General features: G+C 42.5%; 1 protein-coding gene across 17 annotated transcripts in view; it reads right to left on the bottom strand.

The window, feature by feature from the left end:
• Positions 1–27,103, bottom strand: part of SPIDR (scaffold protein involved in DNA repair) — a 351,263-nt gene that overhangs the window by 93,192 nt on the left and 230,968 nt on the right. For all 17 annotated transcript variants that reach the window (XR_010936562.1, XR_010936565.1, XR_010936563.1 and 14 more), the window contains exons 9-10: positions 7,125–7,320; positions 5,452–5,681 (exon numbers count right to left, since the gene is read on the bottom strand). Coding sequence is in view for 12 of the 17 variants with exons in the window: in XM_067712395.1 (XP_067568496.1) it covers positions 5,452–5,681; positions 7,125–7,320 (426 nt within the window). In the remaining 5 variants the exon portion in view is untranslated. The remainder of the gene's footprint in view (positions 1–5,451; positions 5,682–7,124; positions 7,321–27,103) is intronic.

Here is a 27,103-nt window from a genome sequence, read left to right on the forward strand (position 1 = left end):
CTTGTAATAAACCATAATGGAAAAGAATATGGAAAAGAATATATATACACAAAACTGAATCACTGTGCTGTATACCTGAAACTAACATCATTGTAAATCAACTATACTTCAATTAAAAAAAAAAAGAAGAAAGAAAACTGGTCCCAACATTGGAAGCAAGAGACAGAATGTCTGCACTGTGGTTCTGCTGTGCTGTTGAATGCTGGGCATTCTCACTCCCTTCTGCGTCAACAAAACTTTGCTGTCAAAACCTGTCCACGCTCCCCACTTCCCACCCACTCCTGCGTGCCCAGGGAGCTAGCATCCACCTCCACCCCCAGCAACTCCTGTGCATAAAGTCATCCAGGAACTTCACACGGCTTCATCCGTCACCTTATTAGGCTTCTCTGAGGCACCCCGTCAGCTGCCCTCTACCACACATGGCACTCCACCATGCTGAGTGCCTGCCACGACTAGCCCTTCCTCTCCAGGCTCCTCTGTGGTCCCTCTTCTACCCATTCTCTAATGCTACAGGACCTTAGATCTTGACGCTACACCTCTTCCTTCTTTTGTGTCTACTATTTCCCTAATGTGCTCTCATCCACTGCCCTGGCTTCAGACAGTTTCCAGCTGGGACAGAACAGCTGTGAAGGGGGTAAAGGGAGGAGGGCTGGGGCATCTGCCTCTCACTACAGGCCCTCCAGGGCCTTTGGAACTTAGCACCATGGACAACCGTAACCTCTTCAAATTAGCCAACAAAACGAATGCACATACAAATATACAGACCGACCAGCTGTAGGCTGAAAACCCCCCAATATTTATTTCCAACCTAAAATCTTCTCTGAATGTGAGATCTGTAGATCCAGACTTTTCATCTGACATCCTTTCTTGCATGTCTCATAGGAATCTCAAACTAAACAGGCCCCAAACTGAATTCTCAAGCTTTCCTCCAAACCAGTTTTCTCACCTCAGTAAATGGCCCATCACTCAACCAAGCACTCAAACTGAGGATCGGTCTTAATATTTCCTTCCCCCCTACCCCCACTCGATCCCCCCCTACCCCCACTCGATCCCCCCTGCCCCCACTCGATCCCCCCTGCCCCCACTCGATCCCCCCTACCCCCACTCGATCCCCCCTGCCCCCACTCGATCCCCCCTGCCCCCACTCAATCCCCTACCTCCACTCAAGTCACCACACGCATCAGAAACGTTCCTCCATTTTGCCGTGGTGCCGCGTGACACTTGGAGCCTGGACTGTGCTGGATGCAGCAGTCGCCTCTTCCCGGCCTCTCTGCTTCCACTGGGGCCCTGCTCCACAACCCCTCTTCCCCAAACCACTTTCCATCCCACAGCTGAAGTGTCTGTCAGATGGGTACACCTTGTTTGGGGCTGGCTCCTGCCCATGGCCCACGCACGCTGGCCACTCCACCATCTCCCTCCTGTTTGGAGCTCTCAAAGGCACTCCCTCTATTTCAGCTGCTTTTCACCTAACATCCACTTAGCTTTCAAGTGTCACTTAAATAGTACTGCCTTAGAACACCTGCGCTTGAATCCACAAAGTAAACTCTTTCCCTTCTCCACTTGTCTCTCATAGTATCCCACTTTTTCCTCACCAGAGCACTGACCACAACTTAAAACCATAAATGTATTTGTTTTCAATTGTTTTGTGTGGGACACCCTCACCAGACTATGCCCCATGAGCACAGCATGATGCCTGTTTTTGTCAACCATGCAGACCCAGAATCTGGCCCAGGGTAACGGTGGATTTTTTTTTTCCTTAGTGAAAAGAAGAAGAAATATTAAGACAACAGACTAAAGGAAGGGTCAAAAGATGAAAAGAGAATAACATCAAGGTATAGAGGAAGGAAAATGTGCCTATTTTTCCTGAGTTCAGCTCAATGAATTTCCATAAAACTGAAGTGCAAGATAACTAGAAAATAGTTAAATAAGAAGGTTCTGTCCCCTCCAGGCGTTTGTCCAAATGCATGACCATTTTTATGAATTCAACGCCCTCACAAAAGACTAACTCTCCCATAATAAGTATTTCTGCAATGACAGGCTAGAAAGAATGTGCGTCTCTGAGGGATAAAATAAGTTAAATATCTCAAGGACAAAGGAAGTGAAGGTTTCACAGAAAGGAGGAAAAAAGGCAATGTTTAACGGCGATCCCCATGGACCTGGAGCAAGGCCGTTCGGTCTAGATTCCACTCTGCCAGGAGGGAGGGGGTCACTAGGGAGTCCACGTACTTTTTCTTGGCCCCAGTTTCCATCAGTATAAACCAGTGCTCCCTTTGGGCTAAAAAGCCTATGGTCTTATTAGTCATGCGTTTATATAATATTCATTCAATATGCAGTGGATCTAGATAAAGGTGTGTTTTGCCTCTGAACAGACTGCCTTGCTTACTGTTTAGGGAGTGTTCTCTGGACTGGTTTTTTGTTACCTTTGATTTAGGGGTTTATAAAACTTCAGTTCGTGTTGGTTACGCTGACCTATAACACCTTGAGAAACCAAGTAGAAATGTTTTCTGTAATAGCTTGAGTTAAAGGACGTCATCCTGAAGAACAACGGACCGGAGACTCCTACTTATTATATTTCTGAAACCTGAAGTGTATTTCTGATACTGTTTCACAGCTCAGAGAATATGAACCTTTTGACAGAATCTATCTGACCCCCTTCAGGACTGGCAGGCTTCAGATTTCTTTTGATTTCAAAGCTAACAAAAATTGGGCTATCTGCCAGAAGACAAGCTCTTACTGATCTCATAAAAGTGACACGGCTAGAGCACTAGCTTGATACGATCAAGGTGCCAAGTTAGACCGAAAAGTCACCACAGCTTCCTCGGGAGGCACCTGGCCTGCTCTGGGCAGGAAGGGAGAATCACCGTGGCCGCAGAGTCTCATAAGACAGCGCCGTCTCTCTTTGCACAGGCCTTAATGTATTCTGACACGGCCATTTCTGACTGTAGAAAACACACAGTGATCAAAGTAGTCTTCAGCTCACTGCTGGCTAGAGAGGTCTCTGAGGTAAAGCAGGTGAGGTAACGCAGGGGACGGCAGGTCAGCGGCCCTCACTGTTCAACCCCCCTCCTGCGCTGGCTGTGCTCGGGCCTCTGGACAAGACTGACTCTGTGCACTGCACAGCTGCCCCAAGTTACCGACGGGCAGGAAGTTACAGGCAGAACTCAAGTAGAAAAGGGTGACCTAGGCGATACGCCTAAGTCTTCTGATGGTGTCTCCTCTTGTATCGTGTTGCACATGCAGGTGTAAAGGTCCACACCAGGACACATGCTGCTGAGGGACTCCCCAAGGAGATGCCTTATACACACCAGCAAAGAATCACTAGGGTGCTAAGTGTAATGTTACTTCTATCTTAATGTGATTTGTAAACTGGAGACCCTGATCATTATTATAGCAAATGAATCTAGAAAAAACTAATGATCAGTTATACAATGAGACCTTTTTGTACCCCAAAGACATCTCAGAAGCCTTGTCTCAAACCCAAGGCCAAACGCTATGGCCTCTGTCCAAAGGTTCCTTTTCATGCACAGCTCCCGCAGTGGCTTTCCAGGATGACTTAAGCCCTGGGTCAGCTGTATTCTAAACACAGCTTGGTTCTAACTCAATATTCTTCCCTTTCTTTTAGCTCCCGTATTCTCTACAATACTGTCATTTGGGGATTCTATACCTCGTGATGTTTTTCTTTCATCCACCTGTATGACTATCAGCAGTAAGAACCTCTCTGAGGTCCCGTTTCCTCACCTGTGAAATGGCGCTAAGGTCCTCCAGCCTCTGTTTACAGCCTCACGTGTGCAACGAGAAGCCCCCCACCACGATGCAGGCGCATTCCATCTGAATAACTCAATGCTGTTTTCTTATTTTTGAGGTAATCCTGCCCTGCCTTCAATCCACCACGAGCACAGTCTCATTCGATATGTCCCAGGTGTATTACAAGGCACAAACCCAAAGCACTCACACGCCGACCACTGGCAGCAGCTTACCTTCCAATTTCTTCTCTTGCTCAACAAGTAAAACAGGTGCCGCCGCAGAGCTGGAGGATGGCCTCCGAGGAGCGCGATGCTCAATGCCAGCTCTGCCGCCTCAGCTCCGGCTGTGCCCGCCCCCCTGCAGCGGTGCCCCGCGCCCTGCTCACTTGGTACTCCCGCCTTAGAGCCTAGCACGGCTACCGACCGCGAAAAAAGCTAAGCAAGACTAACCCTCTGTCTAACCTGTAACTGTCTCAGGTGATCCTATTTAGAGCTACACAAGTTTAAGTCTAGCACAAAACTGTTCGACAGCTACAGGTCACGTTGAGACCTAAAGATGGATATAATGGTTTCACACACACGCATATTCCAAACAAAATAAAAATAAATTTCTTCTATAATTCCAAAAGAAACATTCTCTAACTCTACACCTGAAGGGACTTTTTTCAAATTCATGGTACTTCAAAATAAGTTGCTGTCCACTGGAAGAGGACTCACGGTTAACAGGGCAGTGCTTCCTGCTTGCTCTTTCTGAAAAATATCAGAAGGCACTGTAAGGACAGGATGACTGTGAATTACTATTTCTTCAGTAGTGTTCTCCTAATAGTAGAGAGACGAAATGACTGTTTGATGAACTGGCGTCTAAGCTTGTCATTTCTCTTCTGTTATATATCTGTCCTACTGCTTTGAGGGCAATTTAACACAGAAAGATAACCTCAGAAGAGTCTGACATAAATAAATAAACTCCCAGTCAGCGATGTGTCTCTAGCTATTTGAAAACAAATAAAACCAGGAGGAGCCTAAGTCTCAGTAGAAAAGATGCCATTCCCACAATCTGTTGGAGCAAAGTACTCTGAATCACAGGTTTGCCCTCGCTTTCGTAGCTACCTAGCCATCCTGTGTACCAAGGCAGCCACTATCCACATAAACTTTAAAATAAAGTTAACTAAACTTAAATAAAATTTAAAATGTAGTTCCTCGGTCCCACTAGCCATATTTCCTACGTGGTGGTCAGTGGTCACCTCACTGGTTAGGGCAGTAAAAAAATGTCTGCATCACAGCAGAAGTTCTGCCAAGAGCTCTGATGCAGACGCGACAGCACCATCTGGGAGCCACAGATTTACCAGCTGCCACTTACTTATTCAGGTGTTTAAGACATAAAACTTGATAGCTATTGCAGTGGTCTTTTTAAGTACGTAACCATGCCTTGGCTTTCTTATAACAATACCATTTGTGCTTGTATTACTTTCAGTAACATGAACTATTAAAGGTAAAAGTAAATGCGACTAACTTTTTCAGTAAGGACTTTTTTTTACAAATAGACAAAATCCTCTGTCATACCATGTGTCCCAAATTCTGATGTAAATAAAAACCAACCAAACAAATACAACCCATGTACATGGTGAATACAGTGAAGAAATTGCTCTGAGAAGAGCCTCCACTTTCTCCAGGTGAGTCTGGGCGCCTGCACCTGTGTTTCGTCACTCACCGAACTCCAGGAGGGTCTGTGCCATCTGCCTGCTGACACCTGCAGCGAAGAGAGTAAACTCTCTGCACCACCACCCGGACCCCGGCTCCCGACCAGGTGGCAACTCCTTGGCTTTCGACTGCATCCAGCAGAGAATCCCTCAGGGGAGCTCGGGCGGGGAAGCCCAGCTCTGCTTGTTCGTGTCTGAGGGTCCAGTCTGTGCCCACGGTGGTGTGACCACCACACATAACCTGGCAAGACACGCAAAGGAAACAATTCCAGTCTGACCCACGAGGGCACACTACATACCAAATCCCGACGTGCTTGGGGAACCCTAAGCATCGGGTGTGACTGCAGGACACTCAAGGAATGACAAGGACAGATGCACGCCCATGGCGCGGGGCTCCCATCCGCGGGCCACCAACGTGACCGAGGAGGCCTGGTGAGTCGAGGAACAGGGGAGCGGCAGGAGGACAGACCACCTCGGGGATTTGAAAACATGGAGAAAGTACTGCTATTAAAACACCTTGTGGTGATTTAAAAAATTTTCTTTTATGAGGTAACGCTCTCAATAGCACAAACTACAAAACAAAATAAAAGAATGACTAGGGTTATTATGAAGTGCTAGCACTTTGCACACCCCTGTGAGCAACACGCGACACCTTTATGATCCCAGTAAACATCCTAGTAAATAAACGTCCTCTAGAGTGCTCCATGCTTCCTACATCGCAGCACTTTTCTTTACATACGGTGCTGTGTAACAAACACATTTAACCTCACAACCCAAGGAGGCAGGCTGCATAGTTACCACTGTTTGCCAGATGAGAATGTTGAGACAGGAGTTCAGCGTCTTACCCAAGGTCACCCAACAGCAAGTGGCTGAGGCAGGACCCGAACTAGGCACCTAGTTCCAAAGTCCACACGCTTAACCACTAAGCCTACTGCCGCTCCGCTAGCACTGACGTGAGACGAAGACACACCTCATGAATTTAACATCACATAGCTGTCTAAAACTGTACATTAAAGCAGTAATGCACTTTGAGCTGTATTTTACATCCGTTCAATTAAATTGATTAGACAGCCCTCCTTTTCACATAATCCTCTCCAGACACACGCTCTGACAGTCAAAGGGAGCTCCCGCTCAACTCCACACCTACCAAGTAGGTTCAAAGTCCGTTTCCTTTCCTTTCCGATGTCCCTTCACACTGTCAGCTTCAGTATTCCGCTCTGCGCTGACTGGGATAACTAGGCGACCCTGAGGCAGGCGCACTGAAGTCAGACACTTGGAGCCCGAGTGGTCCCGGGGGTGTCCTTTGTGCCCGCCGCAAGTGAAGTTTAGTGGTTCCCCAAGTTCATCTTGGTGGATGACCATGGCTCAGGGCCACTAAAATTCCCAAAAGCAATCTCCAGTGTATAACCTCAAGTTTATGCAGCTCTTTTTATCCCAAGGGATACAGATGTTATGAAAAAGAAAAACATTATTTTTTTAATAAATAAAAGAGGCTTAAATAAAATTCTTAGGCAATTATGAGAAGAGAAAAAAAAAGAAAACTCATATTTTAATAAATTAAAGATTACATATATAGTTGCTGAATATTTGGAAAGGACCAAAGGTAATCACCTCTATAAATTCCAAAGCCTTTAAACGCAGTATTACTACAAAGCAAAAAACCTCTAAGTCAGTGATAGTTTACCTGGTTTTCAGGTGAGTTATTTGTTAGGCTCTTAAATCTAAACATCTGGGCCAAAATGATGCTTCTTCTTGGAAGGGGTGTGTCCCAACTGTGCACTTCATGTGTTGTTTTTGAATCTTCTTTGGCAACAACTTTCTGACAAAAATAAGTATTCAGAATAACAGGGCAACTTCCATTTGGGATAATAAGCTTTTGCCTGGAAAGGGAAAGAAATACAAATACAAGTTTATCTGCAATGCTGGATTCCCCTCACCTTCTTGCTAAATCACAAAGGACAACGACTTGCTGGCTAAGGACACAGGCCCTAGAGCAGCTGCCAGTGCATCTGGTTCTGCTCTTCCGAGCAAGTCTTGTGTCAGGAGTGGGGGTGGAAGGGGCGGCAGTGCTCGAGCTGGAGGTCCCCCGGGGCCTCCCAGGCTGCTGGACAGTGGCCTCAGGGCCCCTCGGGGAAAGTACTTGGCCGGGGGGGTGGGGGGCACACAGCTGCCCGACACTGAAGTGAATGTTACAAGAAAGACCTTCGGACACTTCACAGCTCTCATCTTTCAGAAAACATGACACCAGACACCAAAGGAGCTCCACCTTCACTACCAAACGGACCACAGTCACTGAAATGGCCCACATTCAAGTGGAAGTAGGACAATGTGCTACTGGTTCCTCTCAGACTAGCTAATGCTCACTCCTCACACAGGCAGCGCTGCTTAACGGGAAGGTTAACAGGAAGACGGAGGAGACACACTTTCCCCTATTTCTCCCGTTAGACACGAGGAAATGCCTGCTGCTGCACAGAAACGAAAGAGCAGAAGAAGCTGAAAGGGGGGAGGAGGAGGCTGTCCAGCTGGGACCCAAGGACAGACGGAGCAGCAAGTTCCTGAGCTTCCTCTCTGCAGCCTAGAAACAGCAATGGGTGCCGACAAAGGCACCCTCGAAAGGAAGGACAGGGAAGGGGCAGCCCAGCGAGACAAAAGTCCTAGGAAATCACTGCTCTACTCTTGGCAAATATCACAGGAAAACTGTGACCTACTGCCACACACAGCAGGCAAAGCGCAAGTGGGGGCCGGACGTGCCCCTCGACAGGCTGTGATGAAGAGTCTGTGCAGGCCGGCTGGGCTGGTGTGAGACGAGGCACTCACCCTCACGCCCCCATCACTCCCGTAACCGAGTCTCACTCCCCGCCCCTTGGAGCAGAGTCCAGTGGCCCAGCAGAGTCAGTACTTTCACCACTACCCGGCCCTCCCACTTCCTCCACTGCAGTGAGTGGCAGCCTCGTGGGAAGCGGTAACGAAGGAAATCCTGACGCCTCCCTCCACCTGGTAGTAAGAAGCCCCCCACCCTCCCAACGTCTCTTCTCAGAGCAGTGCCAGACAAAGCCACCTAAAACTGGTTTAAATAAGATCCAGGATCTTGTATCATAATACCTAACATGTATAGGTTACCATCTAGAACCACCTGTTACACTAAGAACCAGGAAAATTCTCACTTGAATGAAAAAACACAGTGACTAGATGACAATGTTAAGATGACGCAGATGTCAGAATTACCTGACAAAGATTCAAAAGCAGCGATTACAAACATGCTTCAGTGACAGTTACAAATGCACATGAGACAAATGAAAGAAGAGAAAGTCTCAGCAAAGAAACAGGAAGTCGTAGCAAAGATACAGATTTTCTTAAACGGAAATTTTATAACTAGGAAATAAAATAATGAAAATAAAACTCACTGGATGGGTTCAACAGCAGAATGAAGGGAGCAGAGAAAAGGATCAGTGAACGTGAAGATAAAATAATATAAATTACCAAATATAAACAACAAAGAAAAAAGAGACCAAAAAAAACCAATGAACAGAACCTCAAGAGGTGTGAGGAAGAAGAAATAAAAATGGAAAGATACAGGTAAATAAAATAGGCTTTCCTGCTCCTGTTGAGTTTTTGAAATTATATTTGGAGTTGAAGCAAGAATTGTAACACTGTCTGATATGGTTCTAAATGTATGCAAAGGAAATATTTAAGACAGTCATGTAAATGAGGACAGTAAAGGGACATAAGAGGCAAGGTTCCTACACTTCACACAAACTGGCAAAATGTTGACCCCATAAACTGATAAGTTATGCATATAAAATGTAATGCCTAGAGCAACCAATAACATAGCTATAACAACACAAAAACATTATAAATAAATTAAAATGAAATTCTAAAAAATGTTCAAGCAACCCACATAATGCCAGGAGAAAAAGAAAAACCCAGAGAAATGAAAAACAGAGAACACCACAGAGAAAACGAGAAATAAAAAGGGAGACTTAAGTCTTAATATATCAATAATTACATTAAGTGTATATGGTCTAAAAAAGCAATTAAAAGACAGATTAGCAGAGTGTATTAAAAAATACGGTCCATCTTTATGCTGTCTACAAGAAATTCACTTCAAATATAAAGATACAGGTAGGATGAAAGTAAAAGGCTGGGGGAAAAACCATCATGTAACATTAACATAAATATGGTTGAAATTACTATCAGATGAAGCAGGCTTTAGAGCAAAGAAAATTATCAGGGATAGAGAGGGACATCACACAATGATTAAAAGGGACAATCCACCAAGAAGACAAATTTGCAATGGTAATATTTTAAGCCGATAGACTACACGTATGGTAACTTAGAAATAACAATTAGGAGACATGGAGAGACAGAGGCAAGCCAGACACAGAGTGACAGTCAGCAAGAAGAGGTTCAAGAAAGCAAGAGGGCAGGGGTGGGGCACAGCATCGGGTACCACTGGGCTCAACTGTGAAGGTCCTGATACAGCAGGATGGATGAAAGATGTCATACGTGCCCAGCCTTTTCTTTCAAGTTAATTTGAAAAATATGATCAAGTAATATTCTTTTTTTTTTGCGGTACGCGGGCCTCTCACCGCCGCGGCCCCTCCCGTTGCGGAGCACAGGCTCTGGACGCGCAGGCTCAGCGGCCATGGCTCACGGGCCCAGCCGCTCCGCGGCATGTGGGATCTTCCCGGACCGGGGCATGAACCCGCGTCCCCTGCATCGGCAGGCAGGCTCTCAACCACTGTGCCACCAGGGAAGCCCGATCAAGTAATATTATTTTAACTGCTAAGTTAAGAACATAGCACAAGATTTCTGTGTGTATTTAGAACCTTACAGTTTACAGAGAGACATATTAACATTAGAACTCTGTTCTGCCAAATTCAAAGTCCTGTTTGAGGCTATTAAGGTTAAACCAAATTAAAAACATACCTATACCAAATAGATGTGCAAGGCTAGTGGATTTGGGATAGACCTTAAAACCCATATCTAGGTCCATTTGGTTCATTTTGCTGTTTTTACTCAACACCTATGACATTCCAGGCAAGGGGCAGGGGACTGGGAATCCAGTCTGAGACAAGAAGGCTGAGAGGACAGGTTTACTGCAAAGGAAAAGGGTGTTATATGATACCCCGAGGGAGGACCCTCTGGAGACAGGGAAGGTTTCCCAGGAGAGGTAACCAGGTGAGGGCTGCCTGGGTGAGGGTGTGTGAAGGCACAGGGAAGGGGATGGTGGGGCACCTGCGGGGCTGCCTGGTGGCAATGACCACAACTCAAATTCCATGTGACAAGCAGAGTTCTCAGTACTACCTCACTGAGCTTCTGCAGAAGAAACACAGATGCTGTTTCCTTCGTTAGGAGGCCAAGGACGTCACAGCCTTTCAACATCCATATACATGGCGCCAGCATCATGCTCCTAGGGAGTGTGACCTCTTTATTTCTTTTTATGCTGCAGGCCAGTGTTAACTGCTGTGGACTCTACTATCACCTCTCTACTTATCTTATTGCCACAAATGTTATGTGATGACCAAAAAGCAAGTTTACAGAGCATGTATTCAGATTAATATTATAACAAGTTTAACCAGTTTTTCTGAAGATCTAACTAAAAATAAAGACAAACCTAAGGGGCTTACCTGGTGGCGCGGAGGTAAGAATCCGCCTGCCAATGCAGGGGACATGGGTTTGAGCCCTGGTCTGGGAAGATCCCACATGCTGCAGAGCAACTAAGCCCGTGGGCCACAACTACTGAGTCTGCGCTCTAGAGGCCACGAGCCACAACTACTGAGCCCGTGTGCCACAACTACTGAAGCCCATGCACCCAGAGCCCGTGCTCCGCAACAAGAGAAGCCAACGCAATGAGAAGCCCGCGCACCTCAACAGAGTAGCCCCCACTCGCCGCAACTAGGAAAAGCCCACGCTCAGCAAAGAAGACACAACAAGCCATAAATAAACAAACACAAACAAATAAATAAGACAAACTTAAGATGTTAAACCTCACTTGATAAATCACATCACAACCAACACCACCAGTGAACATCATCATGATGCTGGACTCACAGTGATTCTTCTGTTAAGGAAGTTGAAGAGTGTGTGTTTACTTTCTAGTAAACTCTCAGAGCATCCTTGACAAGTCAGCAGCCATGGCAATAGGATGGGCTGCAACGTGGGACAGTCACACACATGGTAAAATACACAAAAAACTAGACAGTAACAGTCTTCCGTGGAGTCCAAGCACTATGGTTTCTCTTGGAAACTTGAAAAAAAAAGAAAAAAAAGAGAATCCTGTATGTTCAATACAAATGACAATTTGTCCAAATGTTTGCTTTCATGAAGAACCATTTCCACTGCTCTTTACTGAGAGTGTTATATACAGAACTCAGGTAAAACAAGAAACAAGACTGTTTTTTTTAATGTCACCAAGGGCAGAGAGGAAAACCAAGTGAAATATCTTTTCATTTGCTATCACTTGTCAACACTGCCAAAGTGTTAAATACCCCATTATCAGCTCATAAAACAAACAATATTTATTTCACATCACAAATCAGATCAGTTTGCTTGTTTACTGTCTAGGAAGAACGTGTCCAAATTTGGCAGGTGGCAAGGATGACTAAGGGATTAAATGCAGTGGCCTAAACCAAGACAAATAGAAGGTATTTTCTTTCCTTCCTTTCCTTCCCTCCTTTAATGGCTAGCCAGCTAAAGACGTCAGACTAAGAACTGTAGTTGTCAAAAAAACGTAACCTAGACTTAATTCTTCTTTCCACTGAAGACATACTTGGGATAAACCAATCAATTTTGTTTACAATTTAGTCTCAACTCGAAGCCCCACTGGCCTGAGGACAAAGCTGTCTAGTACACACATCTTCCGGACACGGGAGGCCAAGCCATTGTGTGGGGCTAGTTGAGAGGGCTTACAGTCCATACAGGGACACACACGAAGGAAACAACTAAGTGCAGTAAAACATCATTGGTGCTGCAGTAGAACCAATGCAGCCATACATACATACATACATGAATAAATAAATAAATAAAATTAATTTATAGAAAAAAAACGGTGTAAAGAATTAAAAAATAAAAAATGAAGCCAGTCTGTTCTCTTCCCTGGAAGGAGGATGGGACCCACCACTTGGATACAGCAAGAAAGGTCCTGCATCCTTCCTGGAGGGACCAGTGCGCGGGAAAGGGAGTGACACAACTGCCAGGCGGTCGCTGGCCCACAGGATCAGATGAAACTACCAGGACAGCGTGAGATGTGGGAGGCCGGTGTGACAAGCTGCAATGGAGGGACGTTAAATTTAATGCAAAAAGGTCCCTGGTGAAAACAGAACATCAGAGCCACCTTCTACACCTGTGCTTTTAAGGTAGCCCTCGTAGCTAACTGATTTTAAATAAAAAGAAGTAAAATAAAACTTAAAATGCACTTCCTGAGTTGTAGAAGCCACATTTCTAGTATTTGATGTGGTCAGTACCACAGTGGGCAGCACAGAGAACGCTTCCATCACTGCAGAAAGTTCCATGCAGCTATCTGAGAATTTTGATTCTCAGGGCAGACAGTAAACCACATTCTAGTTACTTCGTAAACCCTTTCTGATTGATCAACTCGTAGGATTTGAAAAAGGCTATTATGCCCCAGTGACTTCTGAGGCAACTGCACAAGCTTTGAACCATCTGAGTTCCCTCCTCCAGACACCGGCATCTGAACCCCTGCATGAAACTCAAGTCAGTGACAAGACAATGTTAACAGTGTTTGTCGTGAATTTTTAAAAATACCAACTATCCTGCCCACATTCTCAATTACTTACAGAGTGAACAGGCACTCCTCCTCTCACCAAAAGTCAGATTTATTCTAAGAAAAATTTAAAACCGTAAGTCCTAAAAAATATCTCTAAAATGAAGAATTAAGCCAATTTCAGAAATAAGAAGTTCAAGGTTTATACTTCCTTTATTTTCAACTTCTTATTTGCCAAGATTTATCTCCCAGGTTCAACTTTGTTTCTTTTAGCTTCCTACCCAAAAAATACCCACCTTATCTAAAAAAATTGATAAAAACACTGACATTTATAACTGTGTGTGTTATTTTAAATTCCCAGAGTAGACTCTGTCTAATTCCCTTTTTATCCAAATAAACACATTGTTGAGGAACACTTTATTTCCGTTCAAAAGTGAACAGTAAACTACACTGAAGATGAATTCACTGAAGAATATAAAATGTGAAATAGACTTCCTCTATAAACCAGGAGTCTAATTCTCTAGATTAACAAAAGTCTCTGACTTGACCATTTCCTTTCTCAGGCACAGGTCACTGGAAATTGCAATTTAAAGGAAGAACCATCACATATCTGGGAGTGGTTGTAAACTTTACTTTCTTTTTTTTTTTTAACATCTTTACTGGAGTATAGTTGCTTAACAATGTTTAGTTTCTGATGTATAACAAAGTTAATCACCTGTACATATACATATATTCCCATATCTCCTCCCTCTTGCATCTCCCTCCCACCCTCCCTATCCCACCCCTCTAGGTGGTCACAAAGCACCGAACTGATCTCCCTGTGCCATGCGGCTGCTTCCCACTAGCTACCTGTTTTACAGCTGGTAGTGTATATATGTCCATGCCACTCTCTCACTTCGTCCCAGCTTCCCCTTACACCTCCCTGTGTCCTCAAGTCCATTCTCTATGTCTGCATCTTTATTCCTGTCCTGCCCCTAGGTTTTTCAGTACTTTTTTTTTTGGATTCCATATATACATGTTAGCATATGGTATTTGTTTTCCTCTTTCTGACTTACTTCACTCTGTAAGATAGACTCTAGGTCCATCCACCCCACTACAAATAACTCAATTTCATTTCTTTTTATGGCTGAGTAACATTCCATTGTATATATGTGCCACATTTTCTTTATCCATTCATCTGTTGATGGACATGTAGGTTGCTTCCACGTCCTGGCTATTGTGAATAGAGCTGCAACGAACATTGTGGAACATAACTCTTTTTTTTTTTTTTGAGGTACGCGTGCCTCTTACTGTTGCAGCCCCTCCCATTGCAGAGCACAGGTTCCGGACGCGCAGGCTCAGCGGCCATGGCTCATGGGCCCTGCCGCTCCACGGCATGAGGGATCTTTCCAGACCGGGGCATGAACCCACGTCCCCTGCATCGGCAGGCAGGCTCTCAACCACTGCGCCACCAGGGAAGCCCAAATGACTCTTTTTGAATTATGGTTTTCTCAGGGAATATGCCCAGTAGTGGGATTGCTGGGTCGTATGGTAGTTCTGCTTTTAGTTTCTTAAGGAACCTCCATACTGTTCTCCATAATGGCTGTATCAATTTACATTCCCCTCAACAGTGCAGGACGGTTCCCTTTTCTCCACACCCTCTCCAGCATTTATTGTTTGTAGATTTTTGATGATGGCCATTCTGACCAGTGTGAGACGATATCTCATTGTAGTTTTTTTGTTTGTTTGTTTGTTTTTTGGAGTACGCAGGCCTCTCACTGCTGTGGCCTCTCCCGTTGCGGAGCACAGGCTCCGGACGCACAGGCTCAGCGGCCCTGGCTCACAGGCCTAGACACTCCGCGGCATGTGGGATCTTCCCGGACCGGGGCACAAACCCGTGTCCCCTGCATCGGCAGGCGGACTCTCAACCACTGCGCCACCAGGGAAGCCCTCATTGTAGTTTCGATTTGCATTTCTCTAATGATTAGTGATGTTGAACATCCTTTCATGTGTTTGTTGGCAAACTGTATATCTTCTTTGGAGAAAAGTCTATTTAGGTCTTCTGCCCATTTTTGGATTGGGTTGCTTGTTTTTTTGATATTGAGCTGCATGAGCTGCTTGTAAATTTTGGAGATTAATCCTTTGTCAGTTGCTTCGTTTGCAAAGATTTTCTCCCATTCTGACGGTTCTCTTTTCGTCTTGTTTATAGTTTCCTTTGCCGTGCAAAAGCTTTTAAGTTTCATTAGGTCCCATTTGTTTACTTTTGTTTTTATTTCCATTTCTCTAGGAGGTGGGTCAAAAAAAGGATCTTGCTGTGATTTATGTCACAGAGGGTTCTGCCTATGTTTTCCTCTAAGAGTTTTATAGCGTCTGGCCTTACATTTAGGTCTTTAATCCATTTTGAGTTTATTTTTGTGTATGGTGTTAGGAATTGTTCTGATTTCATTCTTTTATATGTAGCTGTCCAGCTTTCCCAGCACCACTTATTGAAAAGGCTGTCTTTTCTCCATTGTATATTCTTGCCTCCTTTAGCAAAGATAGGTGACCATATGTGCTTGGGCTTATCTCTGGGCTTTCTATCCTGTCCATTGATCTATATTTCTGTTTCTGTGCCAGTACCATACTGTCTTGATTCCTGTAGCTTTGTAGTAGAGTCTGAAGTCAGGGTGTCTGATTCCTACAGCTCCGTTTTTCTTTCTCAAGATTGCTTTGAGAAAGCAATCTTTGGCTATTCGGGGTCTTTTGTGTTTCCATACAAATTGTGAAATTTTTTGTTCTACTGTGAACAAAGCCGTTGGTAGTTTGATAGGGACTGCATTGAATCTGTAGATTGCTTTGGGTAGTGGAGTCATTTTCACAATGTTGATTCTTCCAATCCCAGAACATGGTAGATCTCTCCATCTGTTTGTATCATCTTTAATTTCTTTCACCAGTGTCTTACAGTTTTATGCATACAGGTTTTTTGTCTCCATAGGTAGGTTTATTCCTAGGTATTTTATTCTTTTTGTTGCAGTGGCATATAGGGGGTGCTTCCTTAATTTCTCTTTCAGATTTTTCGTTGTTAGTGTGCAGAAATGCAAGAGGTTTCTGTGCATTAATTTTGCATCCTTCTACTTTACCAAATTCACTGATTAGCTCTAGTAGTTTTCCAGTAGCATCTTTAGGATTCTCCATGTATAGTATCATGTCACCTGCAAACCGTGACAATTTTACTTCTTCTTTTCCAATTTGGATTCCTATTATTTCTTTTTCTTCTCTGACTGCTGTGGCTAAAACTTCCAAAACTATGTTGAATAACAGTGGTGAGAGTGGGCAACCTTTTCTTCTTTCTGATCTTAGAGGAAATGGTTTCAGTCTTTCACCATTGAGAACAATGTTGGCTGTGGGTCTGCCATATATGGCCTTTATTATGTTGAGGTAGGTTCCCTCTACGCCTACTTTCTGGAGAGTTTTTATCATAAATGGGTGTTGAATTTTGTCGAAAGCTTTTTCTGCATCTACTGATATTATCATATGGTTTTTCTCCTTCAATTTGTTAATATGGTGTATCACACTGACTGATTTGCGTATATTGGAAGAATCCTTGACTTCTTGGGATAAACCCCACTTGATCATGGTGTACGATCCTTTTAATGTGCTGTTGGATTCTGTTTGCTAGTATTTTGCTGAGCATTTTTGCATCTGTGCTTATCAGTGATATTGGCCTGTAGTTTTCTTTTTTGTGACCTCTTTGTCTGGTTTTGGTATCAGGGTGATGGTGGCCTCATAGAATGAGTTTGGGAGTGTTCCTCCCTCTGCTATATTTTGGAAGAGTTTGAGAAGGATAGGTGTTAGCTCTTCTCTAAATGTTTGATAGAATTTGCCTGTGAAGCCATCTGGTCCTGGGCTTTTGTTTGTTGGAAGATTTTTAATCACAGTTTCAATTTCAGTGTTTGTGATTGGTCTGTTCATATTTTCTATTTCTTCCTGGTTCAGTCTCGGAAGGTTGTGCTCTTGTAAGAATTCGTCCATTTCTTCCAAGTTGTCCACTTTATTGGCATATATAGTTGCTTGTAGTAATCTCTCATGATCCTTTGTACTTCTGCAGTGTCAGCTGTTACTTCTCCTTTTTCATTTCTAATTCTATTGATTTGAGTCTTCTCCCTTTTTGTCTTGATGAGTCTGGCTAATGGTTTATCAATTTTATCTTCTCAAAGAACCAGCTTTTAGTTTTACTGATCTTTGCTACTGTTTCCTTCATTTCTTTTTCATTTATTTCTGATCTAATCTTTATGATTTCTTTCCTTCTGCTAATGTTGGGTTTTTTTTTCTTCTTCTTCTTTCTATAATTGCTTTAGGTTTAAGGTTAGGTTGTTTATTTGAAATTTTTCTTGCTTCCTGAGGTAGGACTGTATTGATATAAACTTCCCTCTTAGAACTGCTTTTGCTGCATCCCATAGGTTTTGGGTTGTCGTGTTTTCACTGTCATTTGTTTCTAGGTATTTTTTGATTTCCTCTTTGATTTCTTCAATGATCTCTTGGTTATTTAGTAGTGTATTGTTTAGCCTCCATGTGCTTGTATTTTTTACAGTTTTCTTCCTGTAACTGATATGCAGTCTTACAGTGTTGTGGTCGGAAAAGATACTTGATACGATTTCAATTTTCTTAAATTTACCAAGGCTTGATTTGTAACCCAAGATATGATCTATCCTGGATAATGTTCCATGAGAGCTTGAGAAGAATGTGTATTCCGTTGTTCTTGGATGGAATGACCTATAAATATCAATTAAGTCCATCTTATTTAATGTGCCATTTATAGCTTGCATTTCCTTATTTATTTTCATTTTGGATGAACTGTCCATTGGTGAAAGTGGGGTGTTAAAGTCCCCTACTATGATTGTGTTACTGTCCATTTCCCCATTTATGGCTGTTAGCATCTGCCTTATGTATTGAGGGGCTCCTGTGTTGGGTGCATAAATATTTTCAATTGTTACATTTTCTTCTTGGACTGATCCCTTGATCATTATGGAGTGTTCTTCCGTGTCTCTTGTAACATTCTTTATTTTAAAGTCTATTTTGTCTGATATGAGAATTGCTATTCCAGCTTTCTTCTGATTTCCAGTTGCATGGAATATCTTTTTCCATCCCCTCACTTTCAGTCTGTATGTGTCCCTAAGTCTGAAGTGGGTCTCTTGTAGACAGAATATATACAGGTGTTGTTTTTGTATCCATTCAGCCAGTCTATGTCTTTTGGTTGGAGCATTTAATCCATTTACATTTAAGGTAATTATCGATATGTATGCTCCTATTACCATTTTCTTAATTGTTATGGGTTTGTTTTTGTAGGTCTTTTCCTTCTCTTGTGTTTCCTGCCTAGAGAAGTTCCTTTAGCATTTGCTGTAAAGCTGCTTTGGTGGTGCTGAATTCTCATAACTTTTGCTTGTCTGTAAAGGTTTCAATTTCCCTGTCAAATCTGAATGAGATCCTTGTTAGGTAGAGTAATCTTGGTTGTAGGTTTTTCCCTTTCATCACTTTAAATATGTCCTGCCGCTCCCTTCTGGCTTGCAGACTTTCTGCTGAAAGATCAGCTGTTAACCTTATGGGGATTCCCTTGTATGTTATTTGTTGCTTTTCCCTTGCTGCTTTTAATATTTTTTCTTTGTATTTAACTTCTGATAGTTTGATTAATATGTCTTGGCATGTTTCTCCTTGGATTTATCCTGTATGGGACTCTGTACACTTCCTGGACTTGACGATTTCCTTTCCCATGTTAGTGAAGTTTTCAACTATAATCTCTTCAAGTGTGTTCTCAGTCCCTTTCTATTTCTCTTCTTCTTCTGGGATCCCTATAATCCAAATGTTGGTACGTTTAATGTCGTCCCAGAGGTCTCTGAGACTGTCCTCAATTCTTTTCATTCTTTTTTCTTTATTCTGCTCTGCAGTAGTTATTTCCACTATTTTATCTTCCAGGTCACTTATCCGTTCTTCTGCCTCAGTTATTCTGCTGTTGTTTCCTTCCAGAGAACTTTTAATTTCATTTATTGTGTTGTTCATCAATGTTTGTCTGCTCTTTAGTTCTTCTAGGTCCTTGTTAAACGTTTCTTGTATTTTCTCCATTCTATTTCCAAGACTTTGGATCATCTTTACTATCATTACTCTGAATTCTTTTTCAGGTAGACTGCCTACTTCCTCTTCATTTGTTAGGTCTGCTGGGTTTTTACCTTGCTCCTTCATCTACTGCATATTTCTCTGTCTTCCCATTTTGCTTAACTTACTGTGTTTGGGGTCTTCTTTTCGCAGGCTGCAGGTTTGCAGTTCCCGTTGTTTTTGGTGTCTGCCCCCAGTGGCTAAGGCTGGTTCAGTGGGTTGTGTAGGCTTCCTGGTGGAGGGGACTAGTGCCTGTGTTCTGGTGGGTGGGGCTGCATCTTGTCTTTCTGGTGGGCAGGGCCGCATCTGGTGGCGGGTTTGGGGAGTCTCTGAACTTAGTATGATTTTAGGCAGCCTCTCTGCTAATGGGTGGGGTTGTGTTCCTGCCTTGCTAGTTGTTTGGCATGGGCTCTCCAGCACTGGAGCTTGCTGGCTGTTGGGTGGAGCTGGGTCTTAGTGTTGAGACGGAGATCTCTGGGAGGGCTCTCACCGATGGATATTACATGGGGCCGCGAGGTCTCCGGTGGTCCGATGTCCTGAACTTGGCTCTCCCACCTCAGAGGCTCAGGCCTGACACCCGGCTGGAGCACTAAGAGCCGGTCAGCCACACAGTCAGGTACGTGGGGAGTTTCTTGCCTTTTGGGAAGTCTGAGGTCTTCTGCCAGCATTCAGTGAGTGTTCTGTAGGCGTTGTTCCACGTGTAGAAGTATTTCTGATATATCTGTGCGGAGGAAGGTGATCTCCATATCTTACTCCTCTGCCATCTTGAAGGTCCCCCTGAAAGACATTTGCCTGTTTTCATCCAGCACTGCCTCCAACTCTTAGGACTGTTTGATGACCTTCAAAGACTGATTTGCGTTGCTTCGGTTGGTGAGTTTCTCATGTCCTTACCCCAGTTCTCTGCTTCTTGTCACCACCACCTTCTGGGTGTCTCATAGCACCGTTTGGACTCTCTATGGGAGGAAGTCAGAGGTGCTTTCCCCCTGGGGTGGGAGTAGAGTTGTGGTAGGAGTTGGGGGTGAGGTTGCAGATCCCTTCGCACTAAGGCTTTTCTTTCATAGTTTTTGCTAGTCTCTTCCCAGCCGCCCTAACTGACTTAAAGGGGAAAAATCTGTAAAGTTTATTTTCAAGGCACAAATCCCATACTTTTATTCAGTAACAAAACTTCTGCCAAAATGTAACAGAAAATGCAAAGAAGGAGAACAAGGCAGGAGAAGCACAGTCTGATGTCACACTGACCTGGGTTTAAATTCTAGCTCTGCTACCTATTGCCTATTTTATCTCCACCAAATTACTTTGAATTTCTGAACTTTAACTTTTTCATAGCTAAAATGGGTATCATGCCTACCTAATGTTGTTACTGCGAGATTAGGTACACATATGTTCCAATATACAAGCCACACAAAGAGACAAGTACATACACTGCTTGGCATACACACTAGCTACTATTTAAAGTAGTACCTAAGGGACTTCTCTGGTGGCACAGTGGTTAAGACTCCATGCTCCCAACACAGGGGGCGCGGGTTCAATCCCTGGTCAGAGAACTAGTTCCAACATGTATGCCGCAACTAAGAGTTCGCATGCTGCAGCTAAGAGTTCACTTGCTGCATCTAAGGAGCACACGTGCTGCAACTGAGCTGGTGAGCTGCAACTAAGGAGCCCACCGGCCACAACTAAGACCCGGAACAACCAAATAAATAAATAAAATAAAATAAAATATTTAAAAAAGAAATTTAATTTTAAAATAAAATAAAATAGTACCTAATACATTAACTATTTTTAAAATCTCTAGAGGTTAACAATTTTCCCAGTAGAAGATCGGATATCTTAGAAAAATTCAGTTTTCTCTGGGTTCATGGTAGTATATTCACTTCTATACACAACTGGGTAATTAAAGGCCTTAAAAATGTTCATACATTTTTACTCGACAAAGTCACTGTTATTGGTATAGATGTTATTTCATCTATACCAATGAAATAATCAAGAGATGTGGAGAAAAACACTTACACACTAAAATATTAATCATACTCATTTATTATAGCAAAATATAGCAAAGAATCTAACTTTCTAACAAAAAGTAGAAAAATAAATCAAGAAAACGCTATACAAATGATAGCATTAAAAATCCTAATTCAAAAAAATGTATTTAATGACACTGTGGGTGGAGCTCCTGTTATATTGTTGAATTAGAGAAACAAACTCAGGCCTATATGACTTATGAGATTCCAAGATGGTAGGACCATATATATTATTAATATAATATTCTTATAAGGAGAAAGTGCTGGAATGAACTGTACCAGAATATTAAGCAATTTATCCTTAAATGAAAGGATTATATATATACAGCTAAGTTTTAATTTTCTTCTATTATTGTGTCTTTTTTTCCACAATAAAAATGTATTCTTTAATAGATACAAATAAGCACTTAAATCAATCTCTTCTTTAACAATAAACTGCCTCATTACTTGAAGAAACTAAGCGATGACCACTTCCCTGTGAGTACTCTCAAATATGCCCAAACTGACCCAACTAATACAAGTTGACATGTTCCTCATCCCTCCTCAGCATCTCATTTCTGTCATCTCCCTCCCTCCTTTCCTTTCCTTCCTTCCTTCTCTCCCTCCCTCTGTTATCTATCCATCCATCTTTCCTTCCATCCATCTATCCATCCATCCAACCCAACTAGCTGAGAGTCAACATGCCCTCATCACATCTCTTCCTCAGCATCCCAATTCTATCGTCTGTCTACCTATCTCTGAGTTTAGATTTGTGCCATGACAGTATCATCTCTACAGAGTTGGCTGTGAGTCTAGTATTCAGAAGGGAGACTATCATCTTTCAGCTACTTTGCTTCATTAAAGTCCACTAGGTAACATAGCACAATGCTACGGCTGGGCTTCCTACAGGTACGGCTTCTGGGTAAAGGATTCTACCTGGTCTACTCAGTTCTGTTTCTTGAAAATCAGAAATAGAAATCTTTATAACAAGATCTAAATACATGCATTAACAAGTGAAGTGCATAGTGCAGACAGAAACCAGATGCCTTAGTATCAGTTATGACTGGTCTCTATCTTTAAGGATCATTCCACACTGAGTTATAAGGTATCTCCTGAATATAAAACTAAATGTAGTCATATGTTGCCAGCACTACTTTTCCTAGGCCAGTTTTAAACCTTTATCTTACAGTCTTTATCTCCTCGTGTGACTCCAGAACAGAACATTTTAAACTTCAGCATGAATCAGAATCACAGGCTCGTTAAGCAGACTGCTGGCCCCACACCCAGAGTTTCTGATTTAGTAGGTCTGGGATGGGGCCACCTAATTGGCATTTTTAACAGGTTCCAAGGTGATGCTGCTGGTCCCACCACGATACTTTGAGGATTACTACTCCTAGAAAAACACACATGACCATTACACCTTCTTATCTTTACTCAAGTGCCTGGCAGGCTTCACCATGCTCTTTCTGCCTACAGAACACCTGCTCCACTGTCAGGACTTGGCACAGAGGCAGGCAGCTTCTCGGTGGAGCCTTCCGGCTTTGCCAGAACTGGTAGGAAAGCAGCACTTCCTCGTTCGAGCTCCATTACATCTGGTGAGCTGTGGCATTTCAATGCTTTAACTTGTTGACACGTAGGGCTGGGCTTTCTCGCCTTCGTATTAACAATAAAGATCTCACTCCATGCAGCAGAAAAAAAAGACAAAAATGATACCTAATGTCTCTGGGCCCACAGCTCAATTGCTGCAGAGAAAATCACAATTTGACAAACATTTTTCTTCACCTGACTGAGTTAACAGAGCCTCCCTCACATCTCATCTGCAGTGTCACAAGTCAGCAAGTAATATGCACTTTTTCAGAAATTCGCAACACACCATTCCCCGCTTCTTTCTAGGTAAAAACTGTCTATTCAGAGCAGCAGTTTGGTACAGCGGGTAGAACAAGAACGTGAAGTCTATAGATTTGTGTTCAAGTCCCATTTTGTCACTTAAAGCCAAATGATCTTGATCGCGTCACCTAAACAGAATCCTTTTTGTCTTGTAGAGAGGGATAATGACATTTATGTTTGACCATTTTAAGACAATAATGGATATGAAAGTATTTGGTACATTAAAATGCTTTATATTAACGGTGTTTATTATTTATTCTTCAAAGATCTTGGATTTATAAAAATTAGTCCATTCTAGAAAACTTTTAAATAGTATCTTTCCAGTAACAAACCATTTAAAACTATAATTTAAATGCAACTTAATGTTATTTAAAGAAAAAATTGATGCCTTTTTTACTATCAAAATTGAGAAATCTTTGGTGTATGATTTTTAATCAGAAATATATGACTTTCCAAATGCACAGGTAACAAAGCCTACTTCAATTCTACGATGTTTATAACCACAAACCTCACTGTGCAGACCACTTTCAAAGAAAACGGAAACTTAGAAACAAAAAGATGAAGCCACAATACACAAGACAAGCCAGGAGTCAGACGAATGAATGGGTTTTTCCTTACGGTCACCTTCACTAAAGCTCTGAAGGAAAACCTGGCTCAGGATAGGCTGAAGAACCACAGCAGTCAAAACAGCTAAGCTTGTCTTGTTGTCTAGGTTTTTTATTCCAACTGAGATAAAAAGTTGATTAAAAAACCCCATCTTATCAAGAATGATCATAGTACCTATTCATACAAATAACTTAATAATCTGCAACTAGATTCAGATCACTAAAAACCAACAAAGGCAGAAAGGTAATAGCATTCTTTAAAAGGAATTCTAATAATGGTCACCATACATACATAATATAGGTCATCCCAACAAAAGCTGACAGTGTTCATACGTAAAAAAAATTTTAATGGTTCAATCTTCTGATTTCACAAAGAGAAATAAAAATTGAGATGGCACAAAATATGAGGAACAGATTACAGTATTTGAGTATACCTAGAAAAGAAAGGGAGAAAAACAAACCAAATGAACTGAAAAATGTTTTTGTAAAATCCACAAAATGGGGACTTCCCTGGTGGTCCAGTGGGTAAGACTCCGAGCTCCCAATGTAAGGGGCCCGGGTCCTGCATGCGTGCCGCAACTAAAAGATCCTGCATGCCACAGCGAAGATCCCCGAGTGCCACAACGAAGACCTGGCGCAGCCTAAATAAATAAGTAAATAAATAAATAAATATAAACAGCTCACGCAGCTCAATATTAAAAAAACGAACAACCCAATCCAAAAATGGGCAGAAGACCTGAATAGACATTTTTCTACAGAAGACACACAGATGGCCAGGAAGCACATGAAAAGCTGCTCAACATCACTAATCATTACAGAAATGCAAATCAAAACTACAATGGGGTATCACCTCACACCAGTTAGAATGGGCATCATCAGAAAATCTACAAACAACCAATGCTGGAGAGGGTGTGGAGAAAGGGAACCCTCTTGCACCGTTGGTGGGAATGTAAATTGACACAGCCACTATGGAGAACGGTATGGAGGTTCCTTAAAACACTAAAAATAGAACTACCATATGACCCAGCAATCCCACTCCTGGGCACTTACCCAGAGAAAAAACCATAATTCAAAAAGACACAGGCACCCCAATGTTCACTGCAGCACTATTTACAACAGCCAGGTCATGGAAGCAACCTAAATGCCCGTCGACAGACGAATGGATAAAGAAGATGTGGTACATGTATACAATGGAATATTACTCAGCCATAAAAGGAATGAAATTGGGTCATTTGTAGAGATGTGGATGGACCTAGAGACTGTCATACAGAGTGAAGTAAGTCAGAAAGAGAAAAACAAATATCGCATATTAACGCATATATGTGGAACCTTGAAAAATGGTACAGATGAACCGGTTTGCAGGGCAGAAGTTTGAGACACAGATGTAGAGAACAAACGTATGGACACCAAGGGGGGAAAGCGGTGGGGCGGGGGGTGGTGGGATGAACTGGGAGGTTGGGATTGACATGTATACACTGATGTGTATAAAATTGATGACTAATAAGAACCTGCTGTATAAAAAAATAAATTAAATTTAAAAAAAACCTTTCCTAGCTGTTGTTGGGGATTTGCATATTGTGATAACACCTTACGTATTAGAAATATATAAAAGTGGCACAAGCAACCAGGAAACACATCATCTTCCTCTATAACTGATTAATTTCTATTGGATAGGAATCTATTATTGACAAATACAGAATTAAAGTAAGCATTCAATCTTTGGAAATAGGCAAGTCATTAAATTAATGTATAGCATGTGATTAAAGCACAGACACATGATAAAAAATAATAAACACATATTTTTTAATTAAAAAATAAAATAAAATCCACAAAATGTCCCAAACTAAAATTTCAGTAGAAAATTTATTAAATTCAGACCAAAAGGATTCACACTAAATGACAAAGAGATTTGGGAAGACAATGATCACAGAAGAGCTGAAGCTGACACTCTACTAAAATAAGTTAATCAATAAATTAAGACTGTCCTCAAAAATCACAAAGCCTAGATTTAATTATTACCACAAACAGGACTTAGTCTAGCTTCAAACAGAAGCGCCCTCAGGTGAACTAGATAAATGTGCAAGACTGGTTAAAGGACATGCTTTAAATCATAAAAGGAATAAGAATGTTCTGGGATCAAAACATTCTTAGAAGAAGCAGCAGCACAACTTCTCTTGAATGGCACAACTTATCTTCATGGAAAAGAAATTAGGACAAACAAGAATGGCAGAAACCTCAAAATGTCACATAGCAACCAGGGCACAGCAAAACCAGAGCAGGGTGTGTCATCTGCTAAAGTCAAAACAGTATCCCAACGTGAGCTTCACCCAACCGTGAGAAATACTGAAGTAACTCGAGCCAGAAACAAAAAAAATACAATTTCTGGCCCTTAGAAAGTAAGACTGTGAAAAGGAAAAGGAAAACTTCCCTTGAGACTCTACAACTATCTGAAAGCTACCGTCTTGGTGAGGATTAACCCAGGGGAGGGGATAAAACCTCCTGGCCTTTGTTTCTCCTCTGACTTGCTCCTGTTACCTTCCTCCAGACTTGGTCCATCCGACAATGTGTCCTCCTGAGAGCTGCCTGGCCCTGGTCTCAGGTGCCACAAACGTGCCTGCAGAGCAGGGGAGTGTTTGGCAGGGTCAGAGGGCTGCTCCCAGGTCAGCACAGAGGACTCCTGAGCATGCCTGACCTGAAGGTGAGTATACGGCCACAGAGCAGTCACTGTGCCATTACCCTACCCACTCTTCATTCTGAAAGGTTAGTAACACAGCCTGAAACATACCTTTTAGCTACAAACACCCACCCACACTCCCAAGTCTCCTCAAGCTTACCCAGCACTCTGTGAGCCCTAGAGGGATGATCAAGACAAGCAGTAAGTAAGTTCACCGTGCAGAAGCTCCACTTTGCAATTTAGACATATTTTAAATAGAACCTCAAGTCATTTATATTTCAGGCTAACCTGTGTTAAACTTGTTACCTGAAAAATTAATATAAATGATCTTCTACTTAACAAACTTAAACCGTTCTTGTTTGTTAATACAAAGACAAGCACATAGGATTTGTTTTCATCAATGATGGGGTCATTTCCTTCTGTCCACAGGGTACTGCTTAACGCTCCGCTCCTTCTGGACTCTGTTGAGTGGGTTATGGGGGGCCGGGAGGGCAGAGCTCCAGCTCCAGGAGAGACGCTGAGTCCGTGTATATGAGAGTGCAAGAGGGAACAGACTCGGCTGAATGGAAGCCTTTATCCTACCTCATTTTTGTCTCTAAAACAGTTATCATTTGCAAAGTGGATCTTCAAAGGAAACAATATAGGAATCAATTGTACAAGTGTTTGTAT

This window comes from Pseudorca crassidens, chromosome 17 (assembly GCF_039906515.1).
Source record: "Pseudorca crassidens isolate mPseCra1 chromosome 17, mPseCra1.hap1, whole genome shotgun sequence".
NCBI classification, from domain to species: Eukaryota; Metazoa; Chordata; class Mammalia; order Artiodactyla; family Delphinidae; genus Pseudorca; species Pseudorca crassidens.